The sequence below is a fragment of the Paroedura picta genome, chromosome 1 (assembly GCF_049243985.1).
Source record: "Paroedura picta isolate Pp20150507F chromosome 1, Ppicta_v3.0, whole genome shotgun sequence".
In the NCBI taxonomy this organism is placed as follows: domain Eukaryota; kingdom Metazoa; phylum Chordata; class Lepidosauria; order Squamata; family Gekkonidae; genus Paroedura; species Paroedura picta.
In genome coordinates this window covers 41,187,253-41,202,587 of record NC_135369.1, presented here as the reverse complement: position 1 = coordinate 41,202,587, position 15,335 = coordinate 41,187,253, and the positions used below count along the sequence as shown (strand labels likewise).

At 43.2% G+C, this 15,335-nt stretch overlaps 1 protein-coding gene across 1 annotated transcript in view; it reads left to right on the top strand.

Annotated features, from left to right (window-relative positions):
* PPP1R21 (protein phosphatase 1 regulatory subunit 21) overlaps window positions 1-2,518 on the top strand; it is a 37,725-nt gene extending 35,207 nt beyond the window's left edge. Inside the window, exon 22 of the mRNA XM_077334998.1 lies at window positions 1,050-2,518. Coding sequence (XP_077191113.1) covers window positions 1,050-1,079 — 30 coding nt within the window. The 3' untranslated portion in view covers window positions 1,080-2,518. The remainder of the gene's footprint in view (window positions 1-1,049) is intronic.
* Window positions 2,519-15,335: the final 12,817 nt, after the last annotated feature.

The following is a 15,335-nucleotide window of genomic DNA, read 5'->3' as shown; positions in this document are numbered from 1 at the left end:
TGAGAGTAGAGGAGTAAACTACCCCCCCCCCACCGGGCCTCAGTAAAAGGCATTGAGTGGTCCCCAGTGATAAAAAGGTTGGGGACCACTGCCCTTAAAGATGTATTTACAGTAATAGACATAATGTAGGTTTCTGAAAACATACTTTTAAGTCAAATTTGTTTTTGAAAATGGTTCATTGCTTGTTATAGAAGACTGGGGGATGGAACTACTGGCAAAAGTTCTGAAACTCCTTTTGATTTGGGCCCTATGTAGACCAGAGCTACACAGGACAGAGATCTCGGGGGGGAAGGGACCTGGGCAAAGGGAAAAGCTGATCGCATCTAATGCTAAACGTATACACTGGAAATAAATTGAGTAAAGCTGCCTTCCTGGCAGTTGCATCTGGTTCTCCTGGACTGTTTTCTCATTCCATCTTTTGGATTTTAACTAGGACAGCATACTTGTGGTTTCTTAAGACTGGAAGCTGAAAGGATTTCTGCCACAGTATCTGTTTTGTGATGGAGTGGAAAGTTTTTGTGGAAGCAGCAAGCAGAACCTTTAATTACAAACATGGAGACAATTGAAGGCTTGGGGCTTATCTACGCTGAACCCTTACACAGCTCAAGTTTTCAATGTGGTGTTTTTCAGGGCTTTAAAAACAAATCCTTCTTTAGTCCCCCTTCAGTAAGAAGCAATCCCTTTGTGGTCTGTGTTTTCATGTCCTGTTTATATTCAGCCTCACCTCTAGACTCAAAATTGCTAACAATGCAACAACAGGTTGCAAGGATCCAAGGAGATGGAACAGCATGCAAATTAAAAATGCAGCCAAATCTGCCAAAATGATTTACCCTCCACCAGATGATCCCTGGAATAAAACTTACATGCTGCCAAAATGCTGAGAGTGAAGGTACCCTCCACACTTAGCCTGTTGCTATACAGACAGTCCTGAGGGAGGCAGGGAGGTTGTCCGAAGAACATAGTTGCTGTTTTTTTAAACATGGCAGTACCAGACAGTATTTGGATACTATACAATTCTGATCAGTTGTTTTTTTCTCCTTTTATTTTAGGGAAATTCCAAGAAGAATAAGAGTCGGTAATATCTGCCCGTATCTGGTTGTCTTTCACATCTCACTGCTGCACAGTGACACAGATGCTGGAAGTGTTCAGTCGGCACATGCCTCCTTGACTGCACATGGCTGGAGTGGTAGACTTACGATACTCATAATTTGGTGTTTGTATGGATCTGAGACCACACCAGGTTTGGTAGTTGGCATAAAACAAATCAAACTCGGTATGGTCCACAAAGCAGGTGGGAAATGCGCACACTGTGGGTAACTTACATAGGAATTAATTATAAGTTTTTACCATACTTTGTACCTGCTTTTACTTTCTGTGTACAAACACCCAAGATTTTGTATATTTGAGTGGATGTTTGGATAAACAGCCCTGACATCTCTATGGTAACTGTCTTTTCTGCCTGTGAGGTCACCATTCCAACCCCTCCATTCCTTTCTGTAAGTGTTGAAAAAAGTTAGAGCTTTCAATGTTATTGGCCATGTGAGCTGTGCAGTTATTGTATAATGTAGTACTAATAGGTTTTCTCTTCCAGGTTAGCTTAGCATATTGCCTGAGAAAGGCAGTTCATACAAAATTCACGTTAATTGGAACAGGCAGTTGAAAAATGTAGTAGTAGTCCCTTGAAATCAAGTGCAGAAAATGGGTCAAAGAAGGCATTTGTATAAAACTGTTTTGTGAAGAACGATAATTTTATCAGGATTTTGTTGTTCTTATTGCAAGTCTTCGGTACCTGCTGACAGAAGTGGATGGCAAGATATGAACAGGAAACTAAAATTATTTTTTAGGAAGATCTTTTACCTGTTAGCAGTTGGGATGGTACTTATGATGGATCCTCTATTTCAAAGATAGGCAGTCATAGTGAAACAAACTAACAGAGAACCAAATTAGACAAAGCTTTTACTTAAAGGCCAGTTCAGTCATTGCACGTTATGGAGTTGGGCTTCAAGCAGTACCATCCCCATGGCAGCACATGAGCCATGTGCCTGATCTCTACAATGCTGTTTTTTCTCCTCTTTGACAGTAAGGCTCCTGCATAGAGACTTATATGTACACCTTGAACATCCAGAGAGGCTTTTATTGCCACACAGATTCTGTATATGTATTCTCCCCAAATTGTAAAACCTATCCTGCTGCCTGTATCTTGTGTTGGGCTGCTGGCTGTCTGAAGTGTGGCCTCACAGCCTTTTGGAATTATCTCATGGACATCTTGGGGTTCTAAAATTATTCCCATTCACGTTTTCAGTGGGAATCTTAGCTGCACTAACCTAAGGCCCTTTCAACACATTTTTGGGAAGGTTTTACACCACTCATTCATGAGATATTCCTTCAGTGACTACTTCATATTGAATTACTTCTGTTGCTCCAATAACAGGTAGTCCTGTGTTCAAGGGTTTACTCCACTATATCAACCATGTCAATGTGTATTATGAATACAGAATAAATATACTGCCAAGTTAAATTTCCTGGCTCAAGACAATCCTTGTGTTTTCATCTTAACAGCAGATGTGATTTTCAGCAAAAATTGCCTCAGGGCATGTCTGTACCTCAAGGATTTCAGTCTCCCAACATTTAAATCTCTGTTTTGGATAATATAACTAAAAGTTTTGGCTCCGGCAGTGTGGGGGGTGGATTTTACGTTCAAGGGAGCTCATTTTGAAAGATTACCTCACTCCAAGAATAATTTTAACTCCTGTTTTTAAAAGCAAAACCAATCTTAAATTACCCCAAACTACAACGGTATCACATATTGTGTGGATTGTTTATGTGGTTTATTTGGTCTCAGAGCACATAAAAATCAAGGCCACCTAAGGTACTGTTAAAAATGGCAGATTTGTGCAAGTCTGCATTCATATTGTTAATTCCCCAAATCCTTTGTCATCTCTGCTCAGAGCTCAAGACGGTGATACAGCTGGTAAAGCAGGGAGGGAGTAAAAAGCAAAACATCTGGTAGAGGAATGCATTATGCATGGAGACAAAGATTGATTCAGTTTTGAATATCATACACTGGTTTACACTACAAAAGGAAATTGTAGATTCTCTGTAGAATATAAATGTTTCTCCAGGGCCATCTGAGGGCACATCTGCACTGTGGTTTTGAAGAGGGGAGATGTGCATCAAATCCCACATGTGCTTGCAGTTTTCTCCCAGGCTAGTCTGAGGATGGTGCTTGTGGAACTACTATAGGCCATTCAACCTCTTTATTAAGTCATTATACAAATCTGCAACTGGATAAGGTAAAGGTATCCCCTGTGCAAGCACCGAGTCATGTCTGACCCTTGGGGTGACGCCCTCCAGCGTTTTCATGGCAGACTCAATACGGGGTGGTTTGCCAGTGCCTTCCCCAGTCATTACCGTTTACCCCCCAGCAAGCTGGGTAATCATTTTACCGAACTCAGAAGGATGGAAGGCTGAGTCAACCTTGAGCCGGCTGCTGGGATTGAACTCCCAGCCTCATGGGCAAAGCTTACAGACAGCTGCCTTACCACTCTGCGCCACAAGAGGCTCTTCAACTGGATAACTCTTTCCAATTCTCTTCCACAAGCTTGCTTCATGCCACATCTCCCAGGAATGTGGGGGGCTAGGCTGAATGACCCTTTGTGGTCTCTTCCAGCTCTGTGTGATTCTGATTCATTTGGTCTGTGAGTGCTGAATGAGGGACGCTTCGGTCTGGAGAAGTGATGCTTAAGGTATTGAATAGCTGGCTTATTTAGATGGCATGCACAGGTGCATGTGCGCACTTACCTGATCTGACTTGTGTAAGCCATCTGAAGGGTCTCCAGAAGCAACAGTATTGTGGTCTGAGAGTTACACCCTCAGCATTCTCTGCAATACTGTGAGATATTCTGGGGCCTATCTTGATATAGCTGCCTGGGCTGACAAAATGTCAACACGAAAGAGGAACACGGAGCCGGTGCTTTGCCGGCCCGCTGCCAAGGCGGCTGCTCCCAACAGCTGTGCCCGCCACCGTGGCCCTCCACCTGCCCACCATGGAGCCATCCGCTCCACACACCTTGCCGGCTGTGCCCCACGGCCCGGCGCCCGCACGCCACGGAGCCTCTGCCTCGACAGAGCCTTCCCGCTTGCGGAGCCACGCTGGCCTCTGCCTGCCTGCTGGCGGACCACGCCCTCCCGTTGGCCCTCGCCGCCAGCGCCACGCTTCCTGACCACTCGCGTGGTGAGAACGCGTTGCGACCCCTGTGACTGCCCAACCACCGCCCTCTCCGCCGGCTGCCAGCCCTCTGTGTGCCCGCTGCCGCTCGCCCTCCTTACTGGCGGCCTGACCACCAACGCCGATGTCACCTTCAGTACGTCCCCCCCCCTTAGCCCACTCTACCTGCCACTGCCCTCTAGCGCCCATTGCATTCCTGAATGCAGTGGGTTTTTCAGCTAGTACCTTGAATAAAACATGGTTGGTCTTAAAGGCGCCACCTTTATGTATTCTGCTGCTTCAGACCAGCATAGCTACCCACTTGAATTTGCCTTGTTCTAGTTTTTTTCCAAGTAATTAATTTTGGTTTAAGATTCTTATTTGCAGATTGAAATGTTTTTGTTCTGTTGTGTGTAATTTCATTTTATATGGTCTCACTGATCTAAACATTGAATATGATAAAAAATAATGTAACTTAATTTTAGATGTTGTAATATTGTGGCTTTCAATTTAATTCCATGTTTTTATTAATTTTGTATGTTATCTTGAGTACAACTTTGTAGAAAAGTAGGATATCAGTTCTGTAAAACAATTGAGGTTTAAACTATGGAACTATTTTTCTCCTCCCAGACCATTATAAACACATGACTCTTATAAATGGGAATAAAAGCAGTAGCCCGTATGACTTGCTCTATAAATATATAACCTGAAACCTATTAGATTCTTCACATTGTCCAACAGTTGTATCAGATAATTCATGTTCTATGACTGTGTGTGTGTTTGAGGTTTAGAAGCCAGTTCAGGTCAAATCAAAACTGGCAGTTTGCTTAGGGAAATGATGGAAAATTCTGAAAGAGGGGAAGGGGAAATTATGGGAGGTGCTGCTGGGTAGGCCAGTTGTACGAGTGGCACTGAATCTCTAACACGGGTGGCCAGACTGGCTCTCCAGATTTCCATGGACTACAATTCCCATGAGCCCTTGCCAGCATGTTCTGCAATGAGAATTGTAGTCCATTGGCATCTGTAGAGCCACAGTTTGGCCACCCCTGCTCGAACATAAGCAAGAAGTCTGAGGAAGAGTGCTTGCACTCGAAAGCTCACGCCTTGAATAAATTTTTGTTGGCCTTAAAGGTGCCACTGGACTCTGATTTTGTTTTGATAAGCAAGAAATTTAGAAATTCCATCTAAACATCTGGAAGAAGTTAGAGCGGTTCCTGACAGAATGGTTTCTCAGTGGAACAGGCTTCCTCGGGAGGTGGTGGGTTCTCCATCTTTGGAAATTTTTAAACAGAGGCTGGATAGCCATCTGACAGAGAGGCTGATTCTGGGAAGGCTCAAGGGGGTGGCAGGTTACAGTGGATGAGCGATAGGTTTGTGAGTGTCCTGCATTGTGCAGGGGGTTGGACTAGATGACCCATGAGGTCTCTTCCAACTCTATGATTCTATGATTCTAAGAAGGAAAATGGAGACAGTGGTGTTTCCCAAAAATTGTTAATCACTTGGAGGAGGAAGAGTGCTTCCTTTCCCATTTCAAAGGGCATCACGATTATTTTCCTCTCTCACCACCCAGCAAAAGAGTTGGGCTTCTGCTTGGGAAATATTTCGGAAAGGGGAGGAGGTAGCCAAAATTACTTCTCCTCAGTCCTCTTTGTTAAGCCAACGCACCCAGAGAGTGAGCAGGATCCCCTTGATGTCCATATTGCATATACAGGGTTTCTCTCACTCTCTTGTACATGTGATGATCCCATGATAGCTGTGCGACTAGGACAGTGGACTGCTAGATGAAACAGCCATGCCTCCAAGCTATTACAAATAACATTCATTGTTATAAAAATTTGCTTGTTTCCTGAGGACTTATGCCTCTACTGTTCAAAACTCTGCAAAGAAAGGTTTAGAAGATGCTATGATCCCATCCATTTTCTATGAAGTTTAGCATAGTATATATGGTGTCTCTCCCCCCTTCCCCTTGATGGTAGAAACTCGCCAAGAATCACAGTGTGATTTGAACCCTGTGGCTCTGTAGCAGATCACGTGCTTTGCATCTGGAAAATCCCAGCTTCAGAACTCTTGAAGCAGCAGGTGTTGAGAGACCTTTCTCTGCCTGAGACTTTTTGACTGTTTTGTGGAGAGGCTGTATGCACCTGTACTTTTTGGATATCTTTGGACAATGAAGTCATTCTTAAGTGACATTTTCTTATAAGAATTTGCATTTTTTAATGAAATAAAGTATAATTTTAACAATACATCAACTGAAGATGATTTTAAGTACCGGTTTCTTATTTTCATACAGAGTGTGACTGATTTGTTAATAGTAACTGGTGCTTTCATTCATATGTTCATGGGGAATGCTTTTTATATTTTCAGTGATAAAAGCACTCTTTAGAGAGTCATAATTTCTCAGGTTGCTTCATGCTAAAAATAAATTAAGCGCAATTGTGGTCTTGCCTGTTTGAAGGAGTTTAGAATTCTCGACCCAGTAAATTATCCACTGAAGAAAACTGATAATTAAAATGTCTGTCTAAAAGGGGAAATTAAAACATATATATTTAAAGAGCCTTTGTAAATGATTTTTGAATGATTAGACCAAATATTTTGTTCCAAGTTTTGTTTTTCACTTTGCTTACGACTTCCAATATTTCTATTTTATAGCTTGTTCGTGATATTCTTTCTTATGTGCTGGGAATAGTTCATTCTGTTTAGACTGCACATAAAACAGGTTCATAAGTTCATTTTTGTGTTTCCCGTGTATCCTTAGTCCTAATCCAGCATGCTATAATGGCCCCTTATTAATAAGCAACTGCTTAGAATATTGTCTGCATGTCTATATTTTGAAGGATGAAAACTGAAGGGAGGAGCTTGCCCTGAATAGGGGTTACGTGTAGTACAGGCCCGAGTCATTTGTCTCCCCACCCCCACCACCTTGTTCCTCCATGTAGGTCTTACTACTCTGTGTTGTCCTCTTCCCTGAAATCATTTGTTTCTCATGCCCAAAGTTTCAAGAAAATTAGCCATAAAATGTTTCTAGCCAGGTTTCCTGTGATAACAGTTGGGAGCCTACACAAGAAAGTTAGCAGGAGATAGAACTACGGAAGGGTTGCCCACCCAGCCCCTGAAATACAGTTGGCATGAATTAAATTGGTGCTGGAAGGAAGACGAGGCAGAGGTGAATTTGATAAATACAGCACAGAAGTGCCAGTCATCCTCTTTCACTGCACATTTATCTTAACAGTCTCAAAATCTTAATTTCCAAAGGGAAATAATTCTAACAGAGCTTCTACACAGATACGTAGCAAACAATGAATTCAGTCCCACTCAGCCTAGGCTGAGGAATTCAAGCTATGTCCTAGAAAGCTTGTCCTTCTACAGGGTAGAATGGAGTAGAGAGACTTTTACTGGGACACGATGATGATGTCTGTGTTACTCAATCAAACTGCCAAGTGGAAAGATTGTGGCAATGATTGCCCTGAAGCATAAGATGGGAAAGAATCATAGAATCATAGAGTTGGAAGGGGCCATACAGGCCATCTAGTCCAACCCCCTGCTCAACGCAGGATCAGCCCAAAGCATCCTAAAGCATCCAAGAAAAGTGTGTATCCAACCTTTGCTTGAAGACTGCCAGTGAGGGGGAGCTCACCACCTCCTTAGGCAGCCTATTTCACTGCTGAACTACTCTGACTGTGAATTTTTTTTTCCTGATTAGCCTATATCGTTGTACTTGTAGTTTAAACCCATTACTGCGTGTCCTCTCCTCTGCAGCCAACAGAAATAGCATCCTGCCCTCCTCCAAGTGACAACCTTTCAAATACTTAAACAGGGCTATCATGTCCCCTCTCAACCTCCTTTTCTCCAGGCTGAACATTCCCAAGTCCCTCAACCTATCTTCATAGGGCTTGGTCCCTTGGCCCCAGATCATCTTCGTCGCTCTCCTCTGTACCCTTTCAATTTTATCTACGTCCTTCTTGAAGTGAGGCCTCCAGAACTGCACACAGTACTCCAGGTGTGGTCTGACCAGTGCCGTATACAAGGGGACTATGACATCTTGTGATTTTGATGTGATGCCCCTGTTGATACAGCCCAAAATGGCATTTGCCTTTTTTACTGCTGCATCACACTGCCTGCTCATGTTTAGTTTACAATCCACAAGTACCCCAAGGTCTTGTTCATACATAGTGTTACCTAGAAGTGTATCCCCCATCCAGTAGGCATGCTTTTCATTTTTCTGACCCAGATGCAGAACTTTACATTTATCTTTATTAAATTGCATCTTGTTCTCATTTGCCCATTTTTCCATTGTGTTCAGATCTCGTTGAACTCTGTCTCTATCTTCCGGAGTATTTGCCAGTCCTCCCAATTTGGTGTCATCTGCAAACTTGATGAGTAGTCCCTCCACCCCCTTATCTAGATCATTAATAAATATGTTAAAAAGTACCAGGCCGAGCACCAAGCCCTGAGGTACCCCGCTTCTTACCTCTCTCCAGTCTGATGAAACACCATTGACAACAACTCTTTGAGTGCGGTTCTCTAACCAATTCCCTATCCACTTAACTATCTGAAAATCCAGATTGCAGTTCTTCAACTTATCCATCAGAACATCATGGGGAACCTTGTCAAAAGCTTTACTAAAATCCAAGTAAACGACATCAACTGAATTTCCCCGATCCAGCAAACCTGTTACTTGGTCAAAAAAGGAAACCAGGTTGGTCTGGCAGGACCTGTTCGAGACAAATCCATGCTGACTTCCTTGGATCACCAAATTGTCCTCCAGATGTTTGCAGATTGCTCCCTTTAATATCTGCTCCATTATCTTCCCCACAACAGAGGTCAGACTCACTGGTCTGTAGTTTCCCGGGTCATCCTTCCTCCCTTTTTTGAAGATCGGAATAACGTTTGCTCTCTTCCAGTCCTCCGGGACATCTCCAGTCCTTAAAGAGGTCCCGAAGATGATGGACAAGGGCTGTGCAAGTTCTCTGGAAAGTTCTTCGAGCACTCTCGGGTGCATTTCATCTGGACCAGGGGATCTGAACTCATCCAGTGCAGCTAAATGCCTCTCGACAACCTCTCTATCCATGTTAACCTGCCACCCAGACACTATCCTTTGGCTATGGCCATCTCTAGATGTGCCTAAACACTTTGACCTGTGGAAGGGACTGTGGTTCAGTGGTAGAGCATTTGCTTGATATGCAGAAGGTCTCAGGATCAATCCCTGGCATCTCCTAAAAGGATTCTGTAGTATGTGATGTGAAAAACCTCTACCTGAGAACTTGGAGAGCTGCTGTTAGTCTGAGTAGACAGTATTTACCTTAATGGACAAGGGCTTGCTTCATTACAAGCAGATTTATGTGTCCATGCAATTGCCCAGGGATTCAGTTAAATCTAATCAACTTCCTATCTGAGCATAATAGTCCAGTAGCACCTTTAAGACCAACAGAGATTTATTTAGGGCAAGCACTGTTTGTCAGACTATGAACTCCTTACATGGCAGGGAATATATAGTAAAATCAATTCTGTTACATCAGTAGATTGTGTCACACAACCAAATACAGCCAATGATAATTCTTTGTCAAAACAGCCAATCAATTCCCTGAAATTCAGTGTCGTTTACAAAAACACAAGGAGACCCCAACCTGCCTGTTGTCAGTGATCAAAGACTCTCACCTCACCATATGCTGCTTCCCCCATCTGTCTCATTACAAATGTGAAACATTCCTGCAAGGGAATGGCTGGTAACTATCTCAAGACCAGGGAGTCAGACTCAAAATTCCATCACATTGCCTTACAGTCACATTATCACAAATATCAATTGTGAGGAATATGGATACATGAGTTGTACTAGGTTAGCATGAATAGTGAGATTAAAAACCTATGTCTTTGTTGAGTCCTGGATATGTCATACTTTTGAGCATAGTTCATGGGATAATAGGACAGGTTCTCTTATGGATTAAAACATGGATAAATGACAGGAAGCAAAGAGTAGGGCTCATAGAATCATAGAGTTGGAAGGGACCTCCTGGGTCATCTAGTCCAACCCCCTGCACTATGCAGGACACTCACAACCCTATCACTCATCCACTGTAACCTGCCACCCCCTTGAACCTTCACAGAATTAGCCTCTCTGCCAGATGGCTATCCAGCCTCTGCTTTAAAATTTCCAAAGATGGAGAACCCACCACCTCCCAAGGAAGCCTGTTCGACTAAGAAACTGCCCTAACTGTCAGGGAACTTCTTCCGGATATTTAGACGGAATTTCTTTTGAATTAATTTCATCCCATTGGTTCTGGTCTGTCTCTCTGGGGCAAGAGAGAACAACTCTTCTCCATCCTCTATATGGCAGACTTTTAAATACTTGAAGATGGCTATCAGATCCCTTCTTAGTCACCCTTAGTCAAAGGGTAAACATGACCATATATGGTCATATGACTGAATAAATGTTGAACAAATTTTAAAGATGTATTAAAAATTAACTCCCACCCATTAGGTAAACCCTTCCAGGGCCATTAAGAAACCCTCGAGTTTCATGAAATCCTGGTTGAGACAGACATCCTCTATTAATCTATCAATGGCCATGAGCCCTGGTGACTGAGGGGAGGTTCCATATTCTGAGACACTAAGCATCAGAATCCCAGAGCCCAGAGTTAACATCAGGGGAAGGACCTGGCCTTTGTGGCTTGTTGTGGATGGACCACTGGTCTGGTCCAGCAGGGCTTTTCTTATGCTACTCCCAGGAGTACAAGAGTCCACAAGTATATTTGCCAGAAGTGATAAATGTATCCTGAAATGCTTGTGAGAAAGGTGGGTAGATACAGATTTGAAATTTACTATCGATGATCAACTGAGAAAGTCCTCTGATATATTCCATTACAAGTGTTCCACTTCATATAAATGTACCCTTTACTATAGAAAGTTACACTTCACTTTGACACAAGTTGCTGGCACCTTTTTTTATTAAGGGTTAGATCTGGCAGTATTTACTGTAGCACCTACTAACATCCTTTTAAACTGGAGATGTTAGCAACTGAATCTAGGACCATATGCTACATGTGTAACATATTATTGGCAAGATAAGAAAACAGAGAAATGGGCAAAAGACTAAATCTCTGCCTCCCATTTGTCATGCGCATCCTGTTTAAGATGTGCCTCCATTGATCACACCAAGACTTAGGCAAAGATATTCTTCCCAGTCAACAGCAACCAACTACTGACTTCTGTAGGCCAACAAATGCATAGGCAAATAATGAACAGCCATGGGTTCAAAAGGAGAACTCTGATCAGCCTGGGAAATCTGCAGAGCCAGTATTATTTACTGGGCATCCTGTTACCAAGTACAAAGCAACTTTCAATGAAATATAAAATGTAAATAACAAGAACATCAATAAAATCACAAAAACCTCAACCCCATTTTTATATGGGTCAACACTGGATTGTTACTGATGAAGGGCCAAAGTGTACCCATAGTGAGAAAGCATCAGCTTCTCTGTATTATGTAAAATGTACTCCCAGGACTAGCCTTCCTCAGCAGAAGGATGACCAGATAGCACCTTATGTGAAATTCAATGTGTTCTGTGCTCAAATAACTTTCCAAAGTGAAGGGTGAATTTATTTGTAAGGGGAGGAACATAATACTGCTGAAAGAAATCAGTTACGTGCTGGGGCTTAACCAGAATAGAACTGCACTTTTGCCCTCAAGCTTTGCATAAATTCATAAAGCTCTAAGTTATCTGATGCTTCAGCACGTTGAGCACTTTAATGTAAACTGGGGAAACGACAGGAAATGAAAGGAGATTAGGTTGTAACAGCAGATTAATGACCCTACTGCCTTTAAATTCAGAAGCCCCATTCTCTGCTTGCTTAAATATCAGAACAAGGAGTAATTGTTTGAAAGAATCTCAGGGCTGTGGGCTGTGCAAGAACACCATTATTATGTTGCACCTACCAGATATTTGACCTTTTGGGGGCAGTGCTGAAGTGCAGTGAAGGGGGGGAAGGAGATTAGTTTTCCAAAACCTTTCTCCTACAAAGTCTGAGGACAGAAACCACCCGCTTTATCAGTTATGTCCATCCATTCTGTAATAGAGTTAGCGTGAAGAAAAATGTCTTGACTCAGAAGAAGCTGTACTCTTCCTTTTTGGAAGATAGGCTTTGTTACTTGGGCTAATTATATGGACTGAGTAAGGTTTGGGAGTGAGCTTTAACAAGAGACCAGTAAAAATCTTGGCATCCTGGATGTTGAGGCAGTCACACCTTTGATCAAATAGGAAAAGAAGTTCAAACTACTGGGCTTGCTGTCAATGTCAGGTCCTGTGAGCTTCATTGTACAAACACTAGGGGAAAAGCCCATTGTATCCAGGAATACAATGGGCGCTAAAGCTTGGTGATGGGAAGAGGAAGGGGAGGAGTTGTCCTGGCTGTAAGGGCATGGGGTTGAATGTGTGTGTTGTGTGGGAGGTTGTGGTGGTGTGGTGACAAATGAGGGCATGGGTGTGGAGAGATGGGTGTCAAGAACCTGTGGTTTGGAATGTTCATTGAGTATGGGAGAGGACTGACCTTTGGGAATTGTGGCATAGTGGTTACAGATGAGCTTTCCAGAGCCATGTCTTCAGATATGTGAAGGAGAAATCAGACCGGAGACTCTTCTTAGGGGGAAATTACATGGCAACCAATTCCTCTCAGTTCTGCATTCAACATCATTTCCCTTCTTGTCCCCCTGCCCAAGGGGTAGTCACAATACACAGGTGTCTACCCTGCTTCTATTTTCTCCATTTTTTTTACTGTTGATAAAATGTTATGTGGCCAAATGCTTCTTTCACGGCTTCTCCTTAGAAGAACTGGATTTTTGTACCCTGCTGTTTACTACCCAAAGGAGTCTCAAAGTGGTTTACAAACACCTTTTCCCTTCGTCTCCCCACAATAGACAACCTGTCAGGGATGTGGGGCTGTGAGAAGTCAGAGAGAACTGGGAATGGGCCACAGTGAGCCACAGAGTCTTCCCTTCCTCTCCTATTGCAGACTCCGAATGGCAACCTTAAGAGGAAGACTCTCTGTGCACAGCAGTCTTGACAGTAAGGTTTTTTATACTGTTTTTTTGTTTGCCAGGCCAAGTCCTGAGTGGGCGTGACCTGCCTCTGACAGGCCATGCCCACTCTCTGCCCACTTAGCAAAATATTATGACAGCTCCCGCTGTTACAGATAAGAGCTTAAGAGCCCTGCTGAATTAGACCGCTGGTCCATCTAGTCTAACATCCTGTCTCACACAGTGGCCAACCAGTTCCTCTGATGGGCCTGCAACAGGGTGTAGAGGCCAAGACTTTCCCCTGACGTTGCCTCTTGCCTCTGAGATCCCCCTCAGTCACCATGGCTAGTAGCCACTGATAGACCTATCACTGATAGACCTATTTTTCATGAAACTACCTAATCCCCTTTTAAAGCTGTTTATTCCTGTGGCCATCCCTACATCCTCCTGCAGCAAATTCGACATTTTAATCACTATGTATTTCCTATGTATTTTTGCTCAGTTTTGCTGAGTTCAATGAAACCTACTGGTAAGGAGCTACTGAATTTGAATCCTACTTTTGTTCCATCAATTAGCATGTATGGATGTCCTAGCGGTTTCAATATCTGAGAGTTACCAGACCTCTCATTAAATTTCCTGTGGCCTTCTGCTGATATCCTGAGGATAGCAACTTCAGTGTTCAAAGAATTTTGGAAGAGTTGAGTAGCTTGGCCAGGCCCCTTGCAAGTCTTCCATTTCTCTTCAAGTGAAACGATACAATTTCCCCCCTAGAATTAAGCTACAAATGAATTATAATTTGTAACAGAATAAATTATTTGTAAAGTTGCTGTTTGCAGCTCTGCCACTGCTTACATCATTGGGGTTCTATGTCCTCTTCTGTTTTCAAGATGGACAGGTAAACAACTTCCCGCAATTACAAAGCTAGCAGACCAAGAAATGACATTTTAAACCTGACCTTTGCTTTTTTTTCTTTGCAGGAACTTTCTAAGTTAGGGCTGCCAACTCTGGGCTGGAAAACTCCTGGAGAATTTTGGAGCAGAGCTTAAGAAGGTAGAGTTTGGGGAGAGAAATGACCTCATCTAAGGTATAATGCCTCCAAAGTAGCCATTTTCTCCAGGGAAACTGATCTCTGTCAATTGTAAATCCTGAATATCTCCAGGCCCCACCTGAAGGATGGCAACCAAATATGATCATTAGAACACCTGCTAATGCTTCATACATATTATATGAAATTAAACTGTAGACTTGTGGACTTGAGGGACCGCCTCTCGCCCTTTGGCCCCCCTGCAGGGTTTTACACTCTGTGGGTTCGAATTTGTTGGTCATACCCAGCCCCCAGGAAGCGCGCCTGGCCTAGACTACGGCCAGGGCCTTTTTGGCCTGGTGGAACGAGCTCCCGGAAGAGCTATGGGCCCAGCAGGAGCTTTCAACATTCCGCAGGGCCTGCAAGATGGAGCTCTTCCACCAAGTCTATGGTTGAAGCCAGCGCGCTAGGGAAGAGCTGGACCCCCTCTCTCGGGTTACTTTTAGGTGATTTAATGGTCAATGACCCCTTGTCCCCTTCGGTGGGTAGTGGGTGAGTTAGTTACATGTGGTCCGCTGCTTCTGGACGTCTAGGGAATTGGTCTGTAACTATGGAATAGTTCTGGTTTTAAGGGAATTTTATTGGGGTATTTTATTGGGGTTTTATATATGTTGTAACCTGCCAAGAGCCATTGGGAGTGGCGGGCTAGAAATCCAAAATAATAATAATAATAATAATAATAATAATAATAATAATAATAATAATAATAATAATAATAATAATACGCAAGGCTACAGGTAGTTGTGTATAGATATCAGCTTGGTTTAGTGGTTAGGAGCAAGCCGGGTTTGATTTCCCATTCCTCTGCATGCAGGCAGTTGGCTGACCTTGGGCTCACCACAGCACTGATAGAGCTGATCTGAGCAGTAATATCAGGGCTCTCTCAGCCTCACCTACCTCACAGGATGTCTGTTGTGGGGAGAGGAAAGGGAAGATGATTATAATGTAAGCTACTCTGAGACTCCTTCAGGTAGAGAAAAGTGGCATATAAGAACCAGTTCTTCATATTTTCTAATGTTCCCTAGCATAAAAAAGGA